We start from the raw sequence: 19,927 nt of genomic DNA, 5'->3' as shown, positions 1-19,927 counted from the left end.
TGGGAAAAAGATAATCAAGTGTTTGGATCATCAACAATGTGTGGATATTTTTTTTTATTTAATCTTATTTCACAGTTTAATAATAATTTAATTATATATATATATATATATATATATATATATATATATATATATATATATATATATAAAAGAAAAACAGACCAAGTCATCATTTGAACAATAATAAGTATTTAGATTAAAGCTTACCAGTTCTTAGAAAAATCATCTGCTAAGAAAAAAAGATAACATGTTTTATTCCAAGTAAGTAGTTACGTGCAGAAGATGACAGCATACACACACACACACAATGGGAATGCGGGGTTTCCTGGAAAAAGAAACACATATTCATCCCACTGCTGAGCAACACAAATAGCAAGACGCGTAAAGGAAACTGTGTGCTTGTGTTTATTTATTTAACTTCTCTTTTTCCTTCAGTGTCTATGGAGATAAATGACTGTGCAGTATGAATAAATAAAAAGAACATTTCCGGAAATGGGGGCCATGTGCAGCTGCTTTTTGAATTAAAAGAGGAGTAGGATCCCCTCCCATCAAAACCAGCCCAGTGACACCAGGAGCAGGAATGAGGGTGATAGTCAACTTTGACAGTTACTAAGTAGCCTGGGGTGAGGTGGGAGTTTCAACACTGATTTGGCCTCACTTGGAGGAGCTCTCGCATAACATCACTTGACATTACTCACATAAAGCCTACTAAGGTGCTCTCAGGCTGTTTTTATAAGAGTGTAGAAATCTCAGGGCAGGGTGGGACATTGTGTCTCAGTGAGACAGCCAACCACAGACAGGGAGCTTTACTATTGTGTAAAGTGGCGGTGACTTGGCTGTGGTTGGGCTGACTCGACTGGCATGCAGGCACCGCTCTGCTGGCTTTGTTTCACACAGTTGTGTCGAAATGCTCCTTCACAGAGCCTCCTTATGAACACCTTCATGAAGGGACTTGGCCATTACTCAAACCAGAAAAGGAGTCGGTCCTGCTGCATGCTTTGTTTGTCTGTTTATGTTAAATAGCTGGCATTTATCTGATGATCTTTTTCAGGATAATTTAACATATGTCTAAAAGATGAATGGTTAACATTACCAAGGTAATAAAATGCTGGTAATTAGGAATACAAGGCTCAGCTAGGAGACTTGTTGTGAATGTTGAGAAGGTAAACTAATCTTGGCAAGCCTCATAACTCATGTTCCAAGATGTATAATGTCAAAGTGTAACACAGTTCAGTTCCAGTGCTTTTTGAATAGCAGATTCAGCTTTTTAATGATCCCACAACGTTCAATAAACTGTGCTCCTGAACTAACAGAGCCAACCTGAACCTTCCAACCCTGAGAAGTAGCGCAAGGAATCATTTATAATATGTGTGCATACAATTCTTGGCAGGTTAGACAATATAACTGCTCCAAGTGATCCTTCGTGACTCTGGTTTTTCCAGTGCTGATCTGCAGCAGCAGCTCAACAAAGACGTGATTGTTGAGCAAAGCCACCCTATTGGTCTTTCTCAGCTGTAACCCAAAAATGTGATTTGTCAATTTGTGTTTGGAGCTCAAAAACATGTTGTGGCTACACCCGTGCACCGCCCCAACTGCAGTGGCCAAACATCTACTGACTTTTTAAAATGATAGCCTGACGCATGACTCATGGCGTTTCCTTTCCCCAAAATACACCAAGAACAGAAAAAGGCTTCTTGCATAACTCCACAAGCAAAAAAAGCAAAAAAAAAAAGAAGTTGTTTTTGCTCTTTAGCCATTCACTTTGGTTTTATGCAATCACGCTAGTGCTTTTGTGAGCTTTTGATGCAGTAATGATGCTGAGGGAGTGGCATCCATGCTGGATGTATTCACACTGCAAACAGTGAGTTAACTCACCTGCAGGGTGGGGTCGAGCTACCCAGGATACTAACAGGTCCAACCACATTCTCTATTCTCACCTTTTTCTCAGCCTGCCTCCGTTTTGTGATCTGTAATCATCTTCATACATCATACGTGTATCATACATGTGGCTTTCTTGTGTGAGAGCATACCCCTTTCTTTTCTGTATCCAGGAGGTTTTCAGCCAGCTTTGGGTGGATCTGTTTGTCCTAGTCACCCGTTTTTGGCTTGATATCAAAGATGTGGTGAGGTTTTGTGGAGGTTAGGCAATTTTAAGAACTGAATTGTTTCCCAGAGGGATGTAGGTGGGACTTAAAGTGACATGTTCAAGGTGTGGTGCCTGAAATACACACAGTTTAAAATGAATGGACAGATTCACCAAATTCTTGTCTTTCCCCTTAGTTTCTTTCATTTGTAAAGTCAAACAGTGATGTTTTTGTGTTTGTGTTTAGAATGTAGCTGCACAGCTGGGCCCTAAAGGTCTGCACTGGTCAAGTATTTATCTCTGAAACCTGCTATTTCTCTGCTGACTTACACAAGCTGACATGGCACTGACCAGTTTCTCTGCTGACTCTTCCTGTCTCAGTGGTTTGTTGGTAGTTTTAAGCTCATTTGTAGCACACAATGACCTCAGTCTCCAAGTCTGCACAGAGATAATTTCATCTGTTTCATCTGCTTGAGTGTTTAAAATCTCTTGAAATTCTTCTCTTCTGATGTCAAATGTTTCAACTAATGGCACATGTTTTCCCAGAACTTCAAAGACCCTGGAGTGTCCAATGATTTAAGATTTGTATTTGCCCAAGTAACTGAAGAGAGAGAAGGAGCAAAGCTGAAGCCTAACTAATCATTCATTCACCTACAAACTGGAAACACCCATTATACCACAGTCAGAGGGTGGCTGACATTGTGATTAATGTATGTTTTTAACTGCACCATAGATTTACTCTTTAAGTTGTATTTTAAGTGCTTTTAGTGCTTCAGGCTTTGACTTGATAATGTGACTCTCTTTTTTTTATATTCACCGTGTGCAAAAGCATTGATCCAGACCTCATTTCTTTATATTTTGCTTCCAAACAGCAACACGTTTATGTAAACTGGTCTTAAACTTAGTTTCTAAAAGTTTTTCAAAGTCTTTCTTTGGAAATTTGCTCCATTATCAGTCAAGTCCCTTCTATTAGATTATTTTTAGAGGAATGTCTTTTGTTTTCTAAGTCCTCCAACTCTGACCCCCAAATCTTTCAGTCATAAAAAGTAATAGGCTATGCAATATAAGATATAAATAATATACATTTAACTCAAGGGATCAAGTCAGTGTTGTGTAAACACATAACAGATATCTTAGCAAAGAACCAATTTTAAAGCACTTTGTCACCAGCGACCTGTCACAAAGACACATAGGGGCTGAGTTATGACGAGGGCAAAACTGCTGCGCTATTTAACATTTGCTGCGCAGTTTTGCTCTGGTTATGTTTCTACGATTAGCGCCTGATCTATTAAGACTGCTCCTGTTATCATTTGCGGAGCAAACAGCAGTATTTAAATGAGGATTTAGCGGCGCTGTTTGCTCTGTCATGTAAGGTTCTGGAGAGCAAGGAAACCGCAAACGCAAAATTAACTTTTATCCGATAGAAGTTGAGACAAATAAAGGAGACAAATAAAAATATTGCGGAAGTCGAGGAAAAAAATCTAAATGTCACCAGAAATGCTGCAATATAGTTTCATATTCAAGTTCAATTTATTTATAAGGCACACTAACAACAACCTTTAGGAACCAAGGTATTGTACATATAAAAACATGCAAGGAACAAATAAGAAATAATAAAGGTTTAAAAGCTATAAAGAAATAATAATAATAATAATAATAATAATAATAATAATAATAATAATAATAAAAGACAGGCATGATAAAGTCTTTAAACTTATCCAGCAATTCTAATATTGCAACGCTGGATCGTCTCCACAATCCTCTTCTCTGGCATTCTAAATATATTAATATAATAGAAAAAAATGCATTATCTTAGTCGCCTTTCATGGTGTCTGTGCCTCCTCCTTAAAATTATTACTGCAGCCATTGCGCGTATACTGTTGTGCCAATTAGCACCTGCTTTTCAGAAACGCTATTTTTAGAGCAAACATAAACACCGCAAACTATTTGCGGGCTACATGAATCCCACTGCTGCGCAAACCAGATTTATTTGCATAGTCTCCTCCCACTAATGTGCACTTTCTGGCCGGAACGCCCATAATGCATATGCAGTAGCTTCAGAAACGCAAAGTGGAGAGCGGCGCAGTTTTGCCAGGATAACTGACGCAGTTCCATGTTTGCGGCTTTGATAGATAAGCTTGGGCCGATTTTAGCGGAGCAAAGCCGTCTGCACCTGTTTTAGTACACGCAAAGCGTTAATAGATCAGGGCCATAGTGTACCATTCCAAAGTTTGGACACACCTACCTATTAAATGTGAATGGGTTGGCGTGAGACAGTATTTAGCTTCATTTCTCTAGATGTATCTACTAAAAATGTCAAAGATAACACAATTTTACTGGCAAAATAATGTTTTTGAACCAACAAGGTGATTCCAGAGATATACAACTGAAAACTTGACATATTAGTGAGGTGAGCACAGAAACCAGATGAATTCGGGAAGGGGCAGGGATAAAACTAAAAAAAAAGAAAAAAAAAAAACCCTAAAAGAAGCATCTGGACCTTCAGTGGATCCATATACTGTTTTCTGAAACCTCATCACAGAAGGGTGTCAAGTTTAATTATGTTAAGGAGAAAAACATGGAGAAAAAAGCTGAATTATGCCAAAAAGAGAGAAAAACTGGACTGATAATCATTCTCAACCTTTGGAAAGGAGCTTTGTGAATCCTCCAACACCCTGTTTTCTTGACACTATATAAAGAAATGAGGCGCCGCTCAGGATTTTTGTTTCAACCAAATACACTGGATACACTGGATAAATAACTATGATTTAAACAGATATTTAAATGATCCATAAAACAGAACTGGCCTTTTTAAACCTGTCCTACTGTATCTCATAATGTAACTGGATATTTTTTCTTACGTCTGCAGGATGACATCTGTATTATTGAAGCCTGTGTCAAAACAAATAAATCTATTATGTGATATTAGCAGATAAACGTAAGGCCATTCAAAGATTCTCCTTCATGCTGAACTAAACCATGTGATGCGCTCAAGAATCAGATGACTTTGACTTACTGGACTCATTTGGACCATATCAGTCAGCACCAGCTATCAAACAGTGCCGATGAGTAACATGTAATGAATTTGCTACAGTTAGAAATTTCTCCACCCTCCTGTTTTACTTAAGCAAAGACTGGTACTCATGTGCCTCCACCTACTTTTCCCTCGATAGTAACGAGCAACATTCCCTCACCATGAAACGTCTTCCTTCAAAACAAAAGTGGGAAATACAGTGGGTGGTGGCCAGGAAAAAAGTAATAGGAGTAGCATGTTCATGACTGTTTAGTGCTCAAGTTTGTTTGTAGAAAACTTACACACAGCAACAGCCGTGTGATTGTGATTTGACTGGTTGCCATGGCAGCATTCAGTGTCAGGGTTTGAGGAGTCTCTCCACTCAAACACCAGTGAGTCATCAGAGGGAATTGACACCATCAGCTGATTGACAAAGACATGAGACGCCAAACACAAAGAAAAAATATGACTTTGTGTGTGTATAAAGCAGCAGGAGAGGAAAAGGAGGGCAGAATGGTGAGAAAACAGTGGAGCAGGAGGAGGCGGAGGAGGGAAATCTAGATTATGTGATCAAGCAAGCAAGAGGCTTGTCTGGGGTGTGGACATGAAAAGAGGGCAGGGTCAAAGTGGGCGGATGGGCTGCTTCTTGTGTTTGTGCATTTAGACCCGGAGCCTGAAATTAGTGTCATTGAGAGCAGAAGGATTTAGACTTGAAGAGACACTCGGCCATCTAACAGTAAGTCAAAGATTCCTCCTTTGCTTTTAAAACTTTTTTTCTTACTTTTTCTGCGGCTGGTCCACAAAATGAAGACATAGATCTTTTAAACAGACTTTATCTTGATTATTTTTAAAATTCTCATTCAAGAGAGACTGGGTTATAGAGTAAATGCAGGTGTAAGGATACCTGCTCACCGTAATGGTCTTTACTTACCTATGCCGTTGTAGAAACTTCTGGACAGGTTAGGCTGTGCAGATGTGTCTGGATGAGTTGCATCATGTACAGGATACAGTTCTTGTTCATGCTTTGTTTTTCTAACATTCCCTAATCTGTCTTGTTTAATGGAAAATGTGCAACTTAAATGTCAATTTAATTCCAATGGGAGTCTCTCTGTGGGAAAAGGTTTGTAAAGATTTTGAAAGATATTTAATCAAACTATTCCACAAGTGTGTTTCAAATGAAAACATCATGTTCAAGTTTTTATTTCTGGCCCAGTTCTCTGCTTCTAGTGGAAGATGACTCACAAGAACTCATTTGTATTTTAGCTTTTATTGCTTCAGGATGAGATTGCACACAGAAAATATTTACAAGCTAACACTTTCTGCAGGCTGTAGATGTTTAAAGCAGGTGGGGAATAGCTGCAGGTCTGATCACACATAGACCAGCTTGCCACTGGTAAAACTCATGTCTGTATAAGTGACACAGAGCTGGCGAAAATGTGCGTGCATGTCTGTGAGGACCCAACCCTTGACCACTCCTTTACCGACAAGAGAACCAGCACATTCCACATATGACACCACCTCTGATCTTCCCTGGAGCGGCCTCAGCACAGGATATAACCAAACACAGTTCATATACACATATGCTTGATTATGAACACTGATGTACTAACTGAGCTACTTTTTTATGATTAATGCTTTGATTACAGATTAAACCTTTTTATACATTTTTTCAGATTTTTTAAAATTTTTTTTTTGGAGATAGGGGAATCATTGCAACAGTGCATAGTAAAATACAACATGAGGGATCAGCAAGGTGAGGGATTAGCGTGTATTCTTCAGTTATTTTAGGGAGTGGCTTCCTTAAAGCATCAGACAAGACCAAACTCATCCAGCCATCACCAGCTTCACTCCTCAGTCAGCTCTGTCCTCCTCCCTACCAACCATGTCTGTTGGTCCATAACCAGACTTTTCTGGTTGATTCCTTCTCTGTCAGCAGCTCTACACCAGCCCACCGGCTGATTCCTGATATAAACTTTATTATGAGCTCTATTTGCACTTTAGATGAGATTCAGCTGGCTGTAACTCAAAGTAATCTGACGTGGAGAAGCCACTCCAGGAGTGGTTGCCAGGTTTTAGCTTTGATTCGGTGCTGTGAATGAATGATTGCAGGGTTTACTCCTATTGCACAATAATCTGTCATAGTTACATCAAACCCAAAAATGTCTGACGGGTGAAAAGAAAGCTCACATTCATTTCTTTTTTTTTTTTTCCAGCACAGTCATCATGCTGATTCTCCTCGCTGGCATCTTCGTCCTCCACATCATAACCATCATCCTCCTCCTGGTGGCCACTATTGACAATGTGAGTAATTTTGGTTTATCTGAGCATAATCTCCCAAATCCTGACTAATTCGAGTGACACGTTAATGTCCCGTGATGACCACTCAGCTCTCTGCCATCGCTCAATTCCTTTCCTGTGAGGGTTCCACTGTTCCTCTTCTTAGATCGCATATTTGACATTTCTGCTTGTCAGATCGGCCAGCCGTGGTGTCATCACCTTGCACCACATCCGTGCACACTTCACATACACATTTAAAATATGCAAGACTTCCACCTGTGCTGTAGTGAGTGCACAGCAAAGGGTCAGCAGCATACCTCCTGCTTTGGATTTTTGTCATTTCCTGAATACATGCCAGACAGGGTGTAGTCACGCATTCTCCTCCCCCCTCTTTGAGTTTTTTTGCCCCATTCAGCTTGTTCTTTGTTTACTTTTTTTGTAAAAGTATTTTGTCACGTGGTCTGTAAAAGCTTTGTTTTTCTGTACTTCCTTTCAGGCCTGGTGGGTAACTGACAGCATATCCACTGATGTGTGGGCCCGGTGGATTTTCCAAAATGGAGTGTGGAACATTACTGAGCTCCCTACAGGATCAAACTACCCAACAGGTGAGAAACATCCTCAACAGGAACGGAAAGTCATATTTGAAGTGTCTTTTTTTTTTGCTCCCGAACTGAAAACTTACTTCATTAGTTAGATTTGATTGACAGAAGCCAAACACACACATTCTGATCAAATTCACAGTAACTGGAGCTCAACATGCAGCTGGAGATATTGCATATTGCAATATACAACGATAGGAACAGCTCGTTAGAACAAAAAATGTTCTAACCAGTGTTTGTCTTTACTTGTCAGTAACATTGGCATGTTTTTAAATCATAAAACATTTGGACTCTTGAAGTGAACTTTCCAGCCATTCAGCACTGCAACTCTTTCATTAAAGTTCTGGAGGATGCGTGCAGATGTTGAGTTCACTGACAACATCTCTTCTCTGGCTCCCCCTGCAGATTACCTCCAGGCAGTGCAGGCCAGCTCTGTGCTTGCATGCATATTCTCCTCTATTGGAATTTTTGTGTTTGCGGCTCAGCTCTTCACCCTCCCCAAAGGAAAGAGGTTCACAATCTCCGGCATCTTTCAGTTCCTGGCCTGTGAGTGTTTCTCTTACTTTTTTCTTACTTACTTTCTGTACCTTATCCTGCAGCATACATAATGTTTTTTCCTCCTCTTTCTTAGGCCTGTGCATCATGATCGCAGCCTCCATCTACACAGACCGCTTCCACATCAAAGAGAATGGTAACTACGGTCACTGCTTCATCCTGGCATGGATCGCCTTCGGTCTCACGTTTATCTCCTCCATCATTTACTTTGTGCTACGCAAGAAGACTGCAGAAAGAAACTAGATCTACTCTATTGACTGAGGCTTTTGTTGCAAATAGGTTTGTGTGTTTTTCAGACATCAGATTTGAGCTGTAAATGGAAATTCATCTACAGATACAACAGACCTGTTGATCCTCTCAAATACATACAGTGTTTAACTGAGTCTGCTTTCAAACAGTCAGGGGATCAGACTTTGTAAGACTCTAGCTCTGAAGTAAAAGGCAATCTCAGTCAATCACAGATGTATTTAAGTGGATTTTGAACCCACAGTTGGGCTGAATCACTTCAGGGCATCTGAGGATTAAGAATGTTTTCCTCAAAAGCCTTAATGTTTATGAGATGCTATGATAAATTAAGATGGAAATAGGCTACTTTATAATGAGGGTTACAAATCAAGTACTTCATTAATGCTCAGCTAATGCACATGAATTCCTTTATTCCACCATTGAAAAATGGCACGTATGTCAGCTGAATTCAACTTTATTTTCAAACACTAAGTGACTTACAGAAATAAAGCAAAATCTGAAAGCAAGCAAGTTAAACAAAATATAAACACTTAAAAGCTCAACACTTATAAAAGATATTTGCAAATAGCAGTTAAATACTAATATAAAGCAAATTAAATAAATAAATGAGTAAAAAGTAACCAAAAGACAGAGTTTAACTCAAATCCAGCTCATTTGTAAATGGACATCTATTAACTCACAAGCTATTAAATGTGAACTAACTGGATGAAGTTGCAGTGATGGGATGATTTTGTTAATAGTGAGCAGAAATTTGCATGGTACCTCATTATGGCTCATGCATTCTTAAAGCATCATTTAGGTAAATGATTAATACCCTTTATTTTAAACTGTTGCCATTAATATTGATTACTATTCCTGGCTTGATACAGAAGCAGGATGAAGAGTTTGATCTTTTCTTTTTAATGTACATTTACATACAGAGTGTAACAGTAGATTTAAAAAAATGGGTGATTTATTTTTAAATTTTAGTTATTGTTCATGTTATTTTATTGTGAGTTCATCAATTTCTATGTCGCATTTTAGAAAGAGCTGTCTGATTTCATGTGATCTAATTATTACAACATTCTTTTGTTAAGTTTTTGCTCGTGAGTTTCTTTTTGTTAAAGACAAAAAAAGATTTGTTTGTAATTATTTGTGAAAAGACACCAAACCAAAGGTAAATCCAAATCCATGCTGTTACGCCTGGTATAGTTTTTATTCTCCGTCATTCTTAAGGAAATGCAGCAGAAATTTCAGGGATGATTGTGATCTGTGACTTTCACATTTCCAGTGAATGTCACGATCCAGCCATAATCTGCTGACATGATGCACCATAACAGCCTTTTTGTTTTTGTAAGCTGTGCGTCTACACGGTGTGACAGAAAGACAAGGTAAATCTTGAAGCTTGAGATGTAATGTGTAAATATGCTTTGCTTCCCGTAATGTTCTGTATGTCTAATTCTGTTTTATTTTTGTTACCATAACATGTCTTGAATGACAATTACAAGGATTTGTACAAATATTAAAACTTCATTTTCATCCTGGTGAAGTTATTTTTGTTCCTTCCTCACACGACTTCTACCCGTTCAGTTATATTTTCTTTTATTATAAAAGTAAAGATCTTGATCCTGTTATCTGCTGTTGCAGATTTAAGTAACTGGACTGCTGATATCGCAGAGATTAAAAAAAACACTCATCATTAAATCAAAGTGACGGTTCACAGTGGACTGTAGTCCTCTTCTTGATCACAGTAACTCTTCTTGTGTCCCGGCAGCATCATTTGGACAGAGATGGCGGGAGCAAGCGAAGGAGACGGGGAGGGAAGGGACAGGCGGTGGAAAGGGGATGAGGGTGCAGGGTGAGATGGAGGAAGAGGGAAAGAGTCGGATTGTGTGAGAGGAAGAGACTGGGAGTGTGTGAGCCTTGGAGAAGACTTCCCTGACGGGGGCTCGTAGTAGGGGGACAAGTGGGAGATTGGTGGGGCGGACAAGGGTGGGGCAAGGGTGATGGCTGGGTTGGGAGGGGTGTAATAAGGAGCTGGAGGAAAGAGTCCCACAAAGTTATAGCTGCAGGGGTTGAGGCTGGAGGTGCGCCTTGGACCCACCATCAGGACTTTTTTGGTGTAGTTGTTCAGGGTGGAGACGCCGGCCGCCATGCAGACGGTGAAGGCGACCCAGGCCACGCTGACGGAGATAAGAGTGGAGGGGGGGACATGAACATGTTTACATAGGTGTGAGCCATTAAGTAGTCATGGACTACAACCTGCTGTCACTTAAAGAACATATCAGGGATTAAAGGATGATGTCTCAGCAGGATTTATGCATTTATCTTTAGTAGACTGGACTACTGTAAAGCTGTCCTCACAGGTCTCCCTAAAAAGTCCATCAGACTGCAGTTAGTCCAGAATGCTGCTGCTCCGGTCCTCACTAAGACCAAGAAAGTGGTTCATATAACTATTATGATCTTTTCAGGTATTCTTTATCATACTTCATTGTCATTATTGTCAGCACAATATTGTTATCAGCCAATATCGTGCACATATCTTACTGTTTTGTTTAAAAACAATAGTCATGATTTAATTTGACATGTTGCACATAATGCAAGCATTCTTATTTTGCACAAGGAGTGAATATTGCATACAGTAGGTTTCAGCTTTTTTTGCCAACAGGCCAAGTTTGCAGAATAATACTGCATTTTAATTGCACAACAGAGGAAACTTGATAATCTCTGCAATTAGGTTTGGGGGGATATTGGTATCAGTTATCGGCCATATGAGTTGTAAAAATCTGCATCTCTTACATCCCTAACCTCTGTGAAACAAAATGACATGAAAGTCTCAGTTGAAGTGTGTTTTTTTTTTTAAACATGTGTGCATTTTGTGCTGCAGACCTGCATCAAATCAGGTGATAGCAGCATCACCAAAAGTACAGAGAGGAAGTTGCAAAAATGTCCAAATTTTCAAGGTCTAGGTGCAACTGGAGAAAGAATATGTTTCTTTTTAAGGGAGAAATTCTGCACCTTGACTTCTCAGTGTATTGTTAACAAATGGTAAGCAGTGAGGTGTCCATCAGAGCAGAGCACCACCTTCATGATGTGGTGTAACTAGGTGCATAGGCACAGCACTTCCAGCATCACTGTGCTGCTGATTGGACTCAAATTGTGAAGCGTCTGCACATAATTAACAGTCTTTGGACCATACTTTATATTTCCAACTCATCCCAGCCCTCAGCTGCAAAATAATATACGTTTTAATACTAAACTAATATCAGTTAGTGGAGTTTTATTTCTTCTTGAAACACTGGCAAAAATATTTAAAGCCCATTCTTCAAGCCTGAAAACTTAATTTTAATGGGTCTGTTGTTTCATGTTCTAACTCCCTGCCCAGTTTTAAAGCTCCATTGCATCATATTTGCCATATAAGTCCACAAATAGACAGTTAAAGCTCATTTTTGTGGGACAGAGCAGTTTTATATGAAACATGATTGTTCTAATGAACTCACTAGAAAGCCCAGGAGTAGCCATAGCTATGAGGTTTAAAGTCTTCTGGTCCCATTGAGACAGTGGTCTGAAACACCTGCATGAACATCATGTGGCCCACCATCCCGAGCAGACCTGAGGAAACAGTTTAGAGTATATTTGTAACCACTCTGATTGTTAGATAGAAAAAAAACAAAACAAAACAAACAAAAAAACAAAAAACAAAACACTCCCCAACACAAAACAACAGTTGTACCTCCCAGGACTGTGAAGATGGCTGCAAAGGCGTTGAGCAGCTGGCCCCAGCGCAGCGTCGAGGGGAACCAGGCCCTGATGCACAGCTGCACAGACAGCAGCATGCAGCTGATTAGCAGCAGGCCGATATACGCCAGCTCCATCGACAATGACAGCCACATCATTGCTGCAGATGGAGGAGAAGATGTGAGGACAAAATAGAGCTTAAACTGTCAGAAAAACAACGAGAAAAACAACAATGAGTAAATTTACCCTTTTCTGATCCGGGAGTCAAAGTATAAAAGCCTCGACACTTCTCCTCTAGAAACAGAAAGAAAACAGAAAATGTGTGTTTTTTTTTTCTTAGAATTGTTTCTACTTTCTTAAGAACAACTGAGACTAATTATTTAATGGTTAGACTGAGGTAACAGTTTACATAAAATGCTTTCACTGCCAGAACTGAATTTGATAGGAGATTAGAGGATTTGGTTGGCATTAGTCTGGGAGGATGGCAGCTGAAAGAAGAAGAAGAAAAAAAAAAAAACATAACAAGACGTGCTGGTTTTGATTTTCTTTCAGAAAATTCTTCCTTTGTTTTAAAATTTTACTTTCCAAATTGAACCGTTTATTTTTATTTATTTATTTTTAGAACAAAGTATGTGCAGTTACATATAAAGACGTAGTCACACGAAAAGAGAAAAACAGCATCACCCTGTTTCAGTGGTCTGTTAAGCTTCTTTGTGGCTTGATTACCAAACTGTTTTCATGACAACTCCAATAATCTCTATATGGCTCTTAACTAACTGAAAGCTGAGCCTCAGGAAAACAGATGCAAAGACTCAGCGGAAGAAAATGAAGTAAACATGTCATCCTTTTTCTCTTTACATGAGAAACATTTAAAGAAATATGCAGCATCCAGTTCTATTGAGTTATTTTTGTGTGTATCTAAATTTATATTTGTTTCCCTTTTTCTCACATTTTGATCTTTTTTCTCAGTCATTGCACCATCCAGGTGTTTCTTGTAAATACAGTGATTTTACCTACTTGGCTTTTCAGCTCAGTTTTTTTCCCTATTTGTTCCATTTTTTTGGTACATGCTTGGCCAGAAGTCAATCAACCTGAGTTGGACTGTAAATGTGACGTCTACAAACTGCAGACCACTGATTGGCCAGGAAGTGACATCGCTGGATGAGTCGTGAGAGCGACTCTTTCACAAGAACCCAACCATTTTTCAAGCAACACTAGGTGACTTTCAAATCCTAAAACTCTGTGCTTCTGACTTGGTCTGATGGTACGCCGACATTCATTAAGCACATTCCTGGAGGCTATAAAGTAAAAAAAATATAAGTGGAAGTTGAGTCTTAATTTTATGATCACTCCTTTTCTTTTCTAAGTAGTTCATAATTTAAACATCCAAGGATACACATCATTACCATGTTTTTGTTCCCCTGAAGAATATTACCATCAACTTTCCTCTTCTTTAAGTTCTGATTTGGTCTCCACCGACTCTTTAGCTCTTTAGCTGCTGAATAATCCATCAGCAAACCTCTGGTTTGAATCTGAGTTTATTCAAAAGCAACACTATGTATTAATCAATAAAAAGTAAAATGTAAAAGGACCTCAGTGAGTCATATAAAAATTATAAAAACATTGGGAACAAATAAGAAAAAAATAAGGGAATATTAATCAGTTAATAAGATTATGAATAAATGCATTTATCATCACAATATTTGTATGTTTGCTTAATAATCCAAGCCTACTAATCCTCTGCTCAGACCATGAATCATAAATGCTTACTTAGCGCAACTGTGCTGAAAATTTTTGGTTTGAGCTTACAGTATTATTCACATCGGCTGTGAGCGAGTCGGTGAAAACCCAGCCGATGTTAGCGAATCCTGTTAACCTTTCTCTCTCTGGCTTTTAATCCATAATTGAGTCCTGCTGTTGAAGTCTAAATCTGCACAAGCAGAACACACACTGATGATAATCCTCTTTGGGCCAAACACACTCACAACAACACATAAATGGATGCAAACGAACACACCGGGTACCTTGGTTCATCTACCTTCCTGTGGCCTAGTGCCACAGTTGTGATGTTGAATGTTTTATGATACTCGAAGCCCAATGAGAGCATGTAATGAAATCGCTCAGTGATAATGATTAGTATTATAAGCATCATGTGTTTCTAATTATTGTCTTTACCTTTATTTCTACAAATCCTAAAATCTAGCATTTACTCGTTTACTAATTTCCTCAACCTGCATAATTCCTCTGAAGGTCATGACTGACAGGGCCGGGCTTTTTATTAGCAAGCAACCTTGTCCTTTGACTCCTGGTTGGGATCAGTGAGAAGTTCTCATTTCAGCTGACTGCAAAGTGATTTAGCTCTCTCACCCCATTCGTCTGCATAAATGTTCTCCTCGCAGATGAAAAACAGGCCTGTGTGGAAGGTGGGAAAGACGAAACGGTCGTCCCCGGTCTCCCAGAAGAACTGGATGTTGGAGGAGTTGGACATGCCTGGAACAGGGATGCAGTTGCTGTGCTTGGTAGCTGAACAGAGCGGCTTGGGGACCTTCTGTTTCCCCACACACCAGAAGGAGGACACCAGGGCCACGGTGCTCAGGAGGAGAGACACGACTGTCTGGAAAAAGGAGAGGGACGGGGAACGCATCCTCTGCAGGAACGCCATCATGCAACGATTGAATGATGGCTGATGTGGGGAGGAATCGAGGATGGAGATTCAAATGTTTAACAGCAATTCAAATGCTGGCTACTTGATTTAAATAGAAAAGGGTAGGTTAGAGAATGTCAAGTTATTTGCGTGGCACTAAAAATACCACCAGCTTGTTATTAGTTTCCAAGGAGATGCAGCTCTGCACATGTGCTTCGGATGATTGGCGAGGTGTTTGAAAGAGAAAGTGATGAAGAGCCGGCAGCTTTATAATCACTAATCACTTTTAAGGAATGAAAGACTGTGACAAAAATTCACAGTCTGGTGGTAATTGGTGGCAAGATAGACGGTTAAATTAGAGGAGAATAAGTGAAGACTGCTGTCACCGTGGAACCTTTTCAGCAGACAGACACAATAAATCAGAGCACTTTGTGTCAAGCAGTAAATTAAGTTGTAACAATGGAGAGAAAAAAGATGAATACTTACTTATTTCAGTCTTTTTTTGGAGTAAAGTGTGTGAAGGTGAAGGAAAAATATCTCCCTGCTGCTCTCTGAATCAACTTCTCTCTTCATCAGACAGTGAGAATGATGGAGGATTTTGGCCGTCACGCTGACCTCTGCGGCCCGTGTGACTGTCACTCTTTATGATCCAATCCACGCAACACTGCGAGCATATCACACTCTCATACACACACACTCACGGGCACACATCCTCTTTTTTAATCCAACCTTATAAATCCACAACAGACAGCTCTGTTCCATCTGTTTTCATTTTGATTCCTAGACTCATTTTGATCTGTTTCACTCAGTCTCCCCCACCTCTTATCGACCCCCGTCTTCCAAAGATTTCCAGCCTGTATAAGCGTGTGGAGCTCTGTTTTCATGTGACCTTGACACAGTGAGTAAAAACTCAACACATACACACACACACACACATACAAATACATGCACAGTATTGCTTTGCTATGTCACATTTGGGCAACTGAACTATATGGAGAGATGGTGACCCTGCAGCATATGGAGGGAGGAATCTGCCACAAGGAAATACTTAAATACAGTATTAAATAATTAATCAAAAGTGTTAATAATTTATACAAATGTATACTCAAAACTTACCTGTTCAAAATTGTCTGCTTCATACGACCACATTTACCCACCGGGACTCTTTCTTTCTGTGTCTTTGATTTTATTTTCTTTAACCTTGTGGTTCTGCATCTGAATTTTATGTCTAACGCTCTGTATTTTTATTGTAGAGTGCACTTGTGTGTTTTGAAAGGCACTTTTAAATAAAATGTATTATTCTTATTAAAACTGTAAATAACAAATAAATAAATAAAGTGACCAATAATTACCAAACGTGTCATTGAATAAATAATACTGGAAATAAATATAAAGTGCCACAATAAAATACATAAGTACAGCATTTAATAATTAATTAAATATGTCATTAGTTTAATAAAGTAGAATACAAACCTAAATTTTAAACGTGACAAATAAAAAAATTAATTAAAAAAAATGACACGTTTTAATATGTTAACAAAAACTGAGCCATTTTGCAGAAACTGTGCGTAGCAGATAAATCCAACCTCACAGTCTTCAAAGCAACAAGACAGCCTGGTGCTTTAAATCAAACGCACCTCATTACACACACCAGGTGTGTTGACATGATACCGAGGAGGAAAGACTTAGAGAAAAAACTTTTGCTGCCCATCAAACATATGGGGCGCCAAGTGTAAAAATTCAGTATAAAAGTTGTAGCTGACACATTTTCATTATTTATCTCACTTTTCTCACATTTAGCACATTTTTCCTACATTTAACATAACTTTTAACCACATGTGTAATGGTCAAATAGAACATCTAAATCTAAATTTTAAATCTAAATCTAAATGCTATATGTTAAATCTAAATGTTATATGTTATATCTAAATGTTAAATCTAAATGTAAATGTTTAAATCTAAATCTAAATATTATATGTTAAATCTAAATGTTTAAATCTAAATCTAAATGTTATATGTTATATCTAAATGTTAAATCTAAATCTAAATGTTTAAATCTAAATCTAAATGCTATATGTTAAATCTAAATGTTATATGTTATATCTAAATGTTAAATCTAAATGTAAATGTTTAAATCTAAATCTAAATATTATATGTTAAATCTAAATGTTTAAATCTAAATGTTATATGTTATATCTAAATGTTAAATCTAAATCTAAATGTTTAAATCTAAATCTAAATGTTATATGTTATATCTAAATGTTAAATCTTATATCTAAATGTTAAATGTTAAATCTAAATCTAAATGTTATATGTTAAATCTAAATGTTTAAATCTAAATCTAAATGTTTAACCTAAATGTTTCGAATATATGCTAATTAACCCCGCCCCTTTTAACCTCAACCAATACGCTAGTAGGGAAACACTCGCTCGCACGCACGCACACACACAAACACAGGTCTTTACTGTGAATGTCTTTCTGCATTTACGAGCTGCACTTCAAAATACACTTTCAACCAACCACTCACACCATTAATGGTAAGATGCATATATTTATTTTTAACTTTCTAAACAACATTTTGCGGACTTTTACTGTTAGCTAGCTACTTAGCTGTAGCTAACGTCCAGGGCAAATTTATCGCTATCACTGCCGTCACGTCACAAAGAAAAGTGAAGTGAACCAAGAATGCATTTCCTAATCCTTAACTGAGTAAATGTTGTAATGTCCAAAGTTTGTGTGTGTATTATTTAAAAGCCACTACCTGTACTCAGTCCATTAAGAGAAATCTTTGTTTTCTCTTTTTCAGTAGGCTCCTCTGCCCTCTATCCCTTGACAAAATGGGGCTTCATCAGGCTACTTGAGCCAAAGTCAAAACATATAAAAACAAGATGCTTGCCTTTTTCTCCAGAAGCATCAGTCTTTGTCATACCCAGACCAGATTAGCTTAGGCTGGTCTCGTTGGAAATTTTTCCTTTTCCACATCATGGTCTAAAGATCAACTAAAGAGCTGAAATGTCCGCAAAATGTTGTTTAGAAAGTTAAAAATAAATATATGCATCTTACCATTAATGGTGTGAGTGGTTGGTTGGAAGTGTACTTTGAAGCGCAGCTCGTAAATGCAGAAAGACATTCACAGTAAAAACCTGTGTGTGTGTGTGTGTGCGTGCGAGCGAGTGTTTCCCTACTAGCGTATTGGTTGAGGTTAAAAGGGGCGGGGTTAATTAGCATATATTCGAAACATTTAGGTTAAACATTTAGATTTAGATTTAACATTTAGATATAAGATTTAACATTTAGATATAACATATAACATTTAGATTTAAACATTTAGATTTAACATATAACATTTAGATTTAGATTTAAACATTTAGATTTAACATTTAGATATAACATATAACATTTAGATTTAACATATAGCATTTAGATTTAGATTTAAAATTTAGATTTAGATGTTCTATTTGACCATTATACATGTGGTTAAAAGTTATGTTAAATGTAGGAAAATGTAGGAAAAATGTGCTAAATGTGAGAAAAGTGAGATAAATAATGAAAATGTGTCAGCTACAACTTTTATACTGAATTTTTACACTTGGCGCCCCATACAAACAAGGCCAGAAAAAAAGCAAAAAAAAAATCTGAGCTTCAGTAGCCGTCGAGCATTTAGAACACCTCGATTTTTCCAGATTTCTACTGAAGTTCAAGCAGTTCAAAGTCTCGTTGTACTCGGACATAATAGCATACAACAAATAAATAATAGAAATTAAAAAAGAAATCATAAAATATGTCTAGAAACTTAATTGTAACCTAAATGTTTGACTCATCAAAGAAGCCATCTTCGGTAGATATCAGCTGAACGGACTTTCCACCCCTGCAATTTATGTAGGTATGATGGTCTGTATCTCTTCCACGTTAATAGCTTTTAAAGAAACACACTACTTTCTGCTGTACTATTAAAATAATGTTCCCAAGGGCATGCAAACAAAAAGTTGGGACACGCATAGGAGTTGGTAGCACAAGTTTTAAAGGCTTGATCTACCTCCAGTGCTGCACAGCTTTAAGCTGTTAACCCATTTCATGTTCCTTGAAATAGACTTCTTTCCATAACTCTGAAAAAAACTTTGTTTTTTTTCTTTTGTTTTTAATCACTTACCTTTGTACCATTTCAAGCAATTTACTGGACTTAATCTGCTTAAATAAATAATAAAGCAATGAAAAAAAATAGGTTGTTCTAAAACTCTACACATCTCAGCATGTTAAATTACAGAACAGTAAGAAAATGACTAAAAGTGGCTTGTTTGTTGTTTGTGAATGGTTGCCAGGCAAAAGCCTATTCTCTCTAGAAAACAAAACATGGCAGGACAGCTTAAGTCTGTAATGTTGCATCTGAACAAAACCAGATGTTTGTTCATGCTGCTCAGCACCATTTTCTCAAAAGTCAAAACACAGCACAAACTTTTTATGCAAACTATCAAACAAAGAGGAAGGATTTGGGCTTGTTTTTGCAGCCACGGGATCTGGACACCTTGATTCAACCATAAGCTCCTCTGTACACCAAAATATTCTAGAGTTAAATGAGAAGCCATCTGTTTAATAGCTAAAGCTTGGCTGAAATTGGGTCATGAAACAGGACAATGATCCCAAACACAGCAGCAAATCTACTACAGAATAATTGAAATTGGAAAAAAAGTGTTGCAATGACCCAAAGTTAACCTGACTGAAATATTGTGGTAGGCACCTGAGGAAAGATGCACACTGACGACTTTCTACAAGCTTCAACGAACTGAGGCAATGT

The 19,927-nt window shown here is 38.1% G+C and overlaps 2 protein-coding genes across 2 annotated transcripts; one reads left to right on the top strand and one right to left on the bottom strand.

Annotated features, from left to right (window-relative positions):
- Window positions 1-5,687: 5,687 nt before the first annotated feature.
- Window positions 5,688-10,291, top strand: LOC121634712 (epithelial membrane protein 2-like). The gene is made up of 5 exons (XM_041977590.1): window positions 5,688-5,832; window positions 7,310-7,397; window positions 7,870-7,978; window positions 8,378-8,518; window positions 8,604-10,291. Exons 2-5 carry the CDS (start codon window positions 7,320-7,322, stop codon window positions 8,768-8,770), a joined length of 495 nt encoding a protein of 164 aa, XP_041833524.1. The 5' UTR covers window positions 5,688-5,832; window positions 7,310-7,319; the 3' UTR covers window positions 8,771-10,291.
- Window positions 10,292-10,367: 76 nt separating this feature from the next.
- On the bottom strand, window positions 10,368-15,217 carry LOC121634705 (germ cell-specific gene 1-like protein). Its single transcript, XM_041977583.1, has 5 exons — window positions 14,858-15,217; window positions 12,737-12,784; window positions 12,486-12,650; window positions 12,253-12,364; window positions 10,368-10,935 (listed from the first exon to the last, which is right to left on the bottom strand). Exons 1-5 carry the CDS (start codon window positions 15,153-15,155, stop codon window positions 10,470-10,472), a joined length of 1,089 nt encoding a protein of 362 aa, XP_041833517.1. The 5' UTR covers window positions 15,156-15,217; the 3' UTR covers window positions 10,368-10,469.
- Between the last annotated feature and the right edge of the window lie 4,710 nt (window positions 15,218-19,927).

This window comes from Melanotaenia boesemani, chromosome 2, assembly GCF_017639745.1.
Source record: "Melanotaenia boesemani isolate fMelBoe1 chromosome 2, fMelBoe1.pri, whole genome shotgun sequence".
Lineage (NCBI taxonomy): Eukaryota > Metazoa > Chordata > Actinopteri > Atheriniformes > Melanotaeniidae > Melanotaenia > Melanotaenia boesemani.
Note: the sequence above shows the minus strand (reverse complement) of the source record. Positions and strands in the feature narration are given on the sequence as shown.

Bases quoted from the DNA above. Each gene is read 5' to 3' on its own strand.
- LOC121634712 (XM_041977590.1), top strand. From the start codon at position 7,320: ATGCTGATTCTCCTCGCTGGCATCTTCGTCCTCCACATCATAACCATC. The intron at 7,398-7,869 runs GTGAGTAATTTT...ACTTCCTTTCAG, and splicing joins TGGTGGCCACTATTGACAAT to GCCTGGTGGGTAACTGACAG. The intron at 8,519-8,603 runs GTGAGTGTTTCT...CCTCTTTCTTAG, and splicing joins CATCTTTCAGTTCCTGGCCT to GCCTGTGCATCATGATCGCA.
- LOC121634705 (XM_041977583.1), bottom strand. From the start codon at position 15,155: ATGATGGCGTTCCTGCAGAGGATGCGTTCCCCGTCCCTCTCCTTTTTC. The intron at 12,785-14,857 runs GTGAGAGAGCTA...TTCTGTTTCTAG, and splicing joins CATTTATGCAGACGAATGGG to AGGAGAAGTGTCGAGGCTTT. The intron at 12,365-12,485 runs GTACAACTGTTG...CTGTTTCCTCAG, and splicing joins CATCTTCACAGTCCTGGGAG to GTCTGCTCGGGATGGTGGGC.